This window comes from Nestor notabilis, unplaced genomic scaffold, assembly GCF_000696875.1.
Source record: "Nestor notabilis isolate BGI_N333 unplaced genomic scaffold, ASM69687v1 scaffold8953, whole genome shotgun sequence".
Classification (NCBI taxonomy): Eukaryota; Metazoa; Chordata; class Aves; order Psittaciformes; family Psittacidae; genus Nestor; species Nestor notabilis.
The window spans coordinates 1-5,450 of NW_009923267.1; the positions used below are offsets into that span (position 1 = coordinate 1).

Genomic DNA, 5,450 nt, shown 5'->3' on the forward strand with positions numbered 1-5,450 from the left:
ATATATATGTATATATATATGAGTGGTTCAGCAAAACACAAGAAAATTACTGGCTTATGTATTAGCAGACTTCTTACTACTAAGCTTTGGTATTAGTTTACTTCTGGTCTCTTGTTATGTGTGGATTTTATTTCTTGTCATCCGAGGTCCTACTTTTGTGATCAATACGTTATTTAAACTTTATCATGATTTCGTTTTTATTTAATAGCCACAGTAGTGCTAAACTCTACAATGATCTTTGTCAGCATGAACACACCCACCTCAGCATTGTAGATGAAGTAACAGCTAAAAAGACACAGTACTATGTAATACTTTTTGTCTAACAACTTCAGTAATGCGTCTCTCTTTCAATCTTACAAATGCAGAAATTCCTTCTCAGTCTTTTTTTTGACCAGGGCAAGCAACAAGACTTTGTTCAGGTTTCTCTGGGTTCTGGGGTGCATTTGTGATTGTGTTGGATGACAGGTGTGGCTCAGTACCTGGTTTAAGCGTTGCAGAATCATAACTTCTTTTCTGAAAACCTACAGTTTAATGTAAACTTCTGCCCATGAACAAATGTCCTTTCCTCACCTTCTCAGCAAACATGATTTTAGCTGGCTTTAGCAGAGTTTGCAAACATCTGGATTTTCTACAATACCTGGGCTTGCTTTCTTTTAATGAATTCATGCTCCAGTAATGGTAAATTGAATCAACAGTTCCACAGACATGTTGGATTTTTGTTGAGGAAAGAAACTGCATTGTTTAAATATAGCACAGCGTGTCAATTTGATCCATGCAGAAGACTAGCTGACTTTGAGCCTTTTTCCTAGTTTTCATATCTGTAAGGATTTTAATCCTTTTGTCACAGGCATATGTTGCTGGGAGGGCACAGGTTGAAGAATAAAGTTGTTTTCTTGGAAGAGTAACTGAGTGTCATGTACTGCATGGGGTAAATGCGAAGTAATTGAAAGATCAGAGATGATTAGAGCTGTGGCTTATTCCCAGAGAGAGAGAGAAAACAAAAGATGTTAACTGTCAATTTCGGGTGGGGGGGGCGGAAATCTGGGGCTTTGTCTTGCAAATGCATGACTCAAAAGGCACGGAACTTGAATTGCTTGACTTTAAATCCTGTGAATTACAGCAATTTACAAGGTCATCTGCATAAGCATGCTTATTTTCTTGACTCGATTTACATAAAGAGGTTATTAAACATACTTATAATCATAATCTGATGCTCTGTTGCAAGAACAATTGAATAAAATTCCATAAATGGAGCTCAGGCAGCGTTGTTACTTACAATATAAGAAACATTTTCTGAAGATACTGCTATTATTGTTACTTTACAAAAGAAGTTTTTTTCCCTGGATATCTTGTCATCAGCTTCATTCTCAGAAGAATGGCTTTTAGGAACTGAGGCCTTATTTAGTTAGACCAACTGTTAAGTTACTTAATTGAAGTTAAACTGTAAACACCAATTTCTTGACAAATGTCACAGACTTTTTATGAATTTCCTTTTTTTACAATCTGTAACATTTTTATGTATTGGAAATGCAACCCCAAAATGTTACTGTACTCTTTGTAAGTATTCATATTTTTTCATTTCATGATACATTGCTGCTCCAGTTTCGCCAGATTTCAGTATAGAATGATTTAGTTTTCTTGGAGGACAGGGGGAGACTTAAAAACCTCTTGATGGAAGTATGGATGACTTCTTAACTGCAGTAGTTCTGCCATGAGGTGTAATACACGGTTATTAACTTGAGGTTACAAGTATTTTTTTCAGCCTCCAATGTCATTTTTATATCTTCGCAGCTCTTGAATAGAATTCTGGAGATTGATTACATGTAATTATTAATTACTGATTTGTTAGTTTGACTTTTTTTTTTTTAATAGTTCAGAAGACTGGGGTTTAATTACACGTTCTGAAAGTAACGGTGTAGGTCAAGCAGTCACTGATCTGGCTAATGAGGTTTAGATATGGGACTTGACTGTTTTCAGAGCTGTTATCAGTATCTACAAGCATTTATGTTGTTAATGTTGATCTGTTACAATTACTATGATACATTGATTAAGAAAGTTAGCAATTCTTGAACAGCATTTTGTACAAATGAAAGTTAAAATCTTGATGGTGTGCTTTTATTTGCGCATAGCTTTTTTTTACCTTCCCGCTAGAATTACATGCTTAAGAGCCATGAAATAAGCTACTTCTGTTGGTAAGGCTAAAACTAGTTGCATATCATAGAATTTTTAATTTAAAGACTTGCCTGTCTGCAGTCTTTCTAAAATAACAAGGGATAATCAATACTGACATTTGGAATGTCTCATCTTACATAGAGAGAAGTTTAAGATATTGCTGAGACTTAATGCTGCTCTTTGTATATGTGCATTTGTTTACAGTCATGTTGGTTTTAAGCCCCTCAGGCTATGACGCTTGCTGCTTTAGTTAATGTAAAAATGCTTTTTTAGGAGAAAGTCTAGGGAAGAGCAACTTGAGAGAAAATAAATGGAGATGTTAAAAGCACAAAGGCAGCTCCTACAAAGTACTGCTTCCTAACCTAGCTACCTCACCAGAGAACTTCAGGCTGAGCCCAAGAAGGGGGAGGGCCTGGTTGCTCAGTATTCAAACTCTTCAGGGCAAGAGCTGGAATGTGGTAGTGTACCAGAAAAACAAACAAACGGAGCCAATACAATAAAACCTTGTATTATATGAATAGACACTTCCCAGTGAAGTTATGGAAAATGCTTTTTTTCCTCTGATCAGCTAATAAATAGGACAGAATGGTTCTGAGTTTTGTAAAGAAACTCAGTATTTGAGAAGTGTTGTTTTGCTGTTAGGTATAATGGTACTGTGGATCTGTGGTTGCCCTGCTTTGGGGTGAGTGTGACAGCTGTTGTAAGTGGGCTTTGTACTAGTGCATCAAACACAAGTGCTTTTAAAGTAAGGTAATGCTTTTCAAACATGAAGGTAGAGCTCTTGAATGTCAATTTTTGTGGAGGAGCTTGCATTATGCAGTTAAACGCTCAGTTGTTAAGCCCTCTGGATCTGCCCTTTGCTGATGTCTTTTATTAGTTATTAAATGTATGTAAAGTTTTAAACACAAATATTTTCAGGAGAGAATTCAGGAACGAATTTGGGGGGTGGCTTTCTTTTAATACTGATTTAAGGATACAGATCATTTATGTTCTGTTTAGTTGCTTTGCTAGTGATACTGTTCTCTGATACAGCTGTACTTGTACTTTTCTTCCTAGAATTTTGGAGTGAAAAAGGCTCCTGCAGTGAAGCCCTTTAGTGCTGGCAACTTTTCTGTTACACGTTACCATATTTCTGAACCTTATGTGGACAGAGGAGTGGATGGAGAGCAGGTGATTGACTCCAAGTGTTTGTGATACATGCTTCCATAAATCTTTCTTTATATTGCACACAGTGTCTGGATATCAGCAGCTCAGTCTTCTAGAACAGGATGAAAAATACAAACTTGTATAAAGCAACCTTGTCACAACTTATTAATCAGAATCTGAGATGGGGAAGCTTTGTAAGGTCTTTTGTGTGCTCAGTCACTTGTGGGATCACACCTGACAGTCCCACATGAACAGACCTCTGTAAGGAAGTGACTTCATCAGACTGGCATAACATTAGGACACCTAAATCGTCTGCTTTGTGGCTTATGCTGAATTAATAGTTACAGTAGCCCTGCTTTTTTCTCTTTCCCTCTTTTTAGCTATGTACTCCCAGGTTTATGTTGTATTTGTGTTCGTCTGTTCATGCAGTTAATGGTTTTGGCTTGCCAAACTGGCAGAAGTCTAATTTGGGAAAAAGAACAATGCCAAATGGGAAAGTTTACTGAATTTTACAGTAGACTCAAAGAAAGGCCAAAGTCAGATCAGAAGAAGGAGAGAACCTGGAAAAGCAAGAGATGGAGCAACAGCTTTGCTTTTAGAAGTTATTTTTTTAATTAAGGCAATGCTATTTAAAAGTGAACCAAACAACAGTTTGGCTTACTGGTGTTGTGAGACCACAATCTGAATTCCTGTTCTGGATCAGCACTCTCAGTAACTTTGGTTTTGTGATTATTTTCTTCAGTGCATTTGTGCAGTTTTAGGTTTTTCCTAACATTTGAAGGACTAGATGCAAAGAGTAAGAAGAGACACAGTAGTTTGCTCAGCTTTGTCATGGAAAAATCTAAGATGTTAATTTTTGTAGCCTTGTTTATGTGCAATGACTTTTTTTTTTTACTTAAGTAAATTTAATTGTCATGTGTTAGTTAGGTTTTTCTTATTTAAAAATTTTCAGATGTTTCTGGTTTCCCAGAAGAGAATTCAAATGCTTCTGGATTCCTGCTCCCTCCCCACCTTGTTTAAAACAAATCCATGAGGATAAAAGTAACCAATCTGTAATATCAACCATATCAATCATCTTATTCATTTTACTTTTTAATGTAGGAAAAATAACCACTCTGTTATAACAGACCATACAAATGATTGTCCCTAGTACAGCTTGAAACTAGAACACTTTGACACCTACACTTGTGTAAATACACGTATTTTTTCCAAAGGTAAAAAAGCTACTTTGGTCTTGCTTGCAACCAAGAACTGTAAACCTTCCAAGGTGTTCATATGGCATTCTGTGTGGTTTTTAAGGTGCTTTTGCTGCAGTATTATTCGTTTATTTATTGTTATGTATGCTTTAAAACTACTACAAAGAACTTCATGCACTAAACTACTGATTGACTGCCAGCCAGATGCTCGGTCAGCTGCTGAAGAAGAAGGAAAACGTTTGGAGGAACTGCATAGGGAGACAGAAAGGGAGAGAAGAGAGCAGCTTGAAAAGGCACATCTCCGAGGGAGTCATGCCTTGAAGAAGGTCCATTTGGCTCGGGTAGGTGAAGTAGTTGTGCCTGTTTTTAGTGGGAATGACCAGTGGTAAATAAACTGTATGTAAGTGATTAGCAGAGGAGTTACCATTACAAGAGAAAAATTGATGGGCTAAATGGAGTTTTCAGAATGTGTTTAAAAAAAACATCAAACTGCTTGGTTTGGCTGTCTGGAAAGAGGCAGAATGAATGAACATGCTTTAGTTTTTGTTATCTTAATGTTTAACCAGCTATTAACCAATTGGTAGTAATCATAGAATAGTTAGGGTTGTAAAGGACCTTAAGATTGTCTTTTTTTATCACTCCTGACATATGGCTGTCTGAACACTGAATGTTTGTTATCCTTTATACTTGAAGGACAGGGAAAGGCTACTGAAGGAACTTGAGCAAATGCAGAACATGGATCGGATGCGCAGAAGACAGATTGTAGCGCAGATGCCACCTCAGCTTTTTGTGCCTCCGTGCAAACGTATGGAATTAAAAGAAGAATGGCAGAGAGAGTTGGAGTTTGCATTCGAAGATATGTACAGTGAAGACAGGAGTAAGTAATTTGTTAGAGGCTGCTGAATCCAGTAGCCCAGTAGAGGAGAGGCTGCTGCG

At 37.1% G+C, this 5,450-nt stretch overlaps 1 protein-coding gene across 1 annotated transcript in view; it reads left to right on the top strand.

The window, feature by feature from the left end:
* Window positions 1–3,228: 3,228 nt before the first annotated feature.
* Window positions 3,229–5,450, top strand: part of CEP295 (centrosomal protein 295kDa) — a gene marked incomplete at its 5' end in the record, with an annotated part of 30,024 nt that continues 27,802 nt past the window's right edge. The window contains 3 exons of the mRNA XM_010012051.1: window positions 3,229–3,342; window positions 4,715–4,855; window positions 5,208–5,391. Coding sequence (XP_010010353.1) covers window positions 3,229–3,342; window positions 4,715–4,855; window positions 5,208–5,391 — 439 coding nt within the window. The remainder of the gene's footprint in view (window positions 3,343–4,714; window positions 4,856–5,207; window positions 5,392–5,450) is intronic.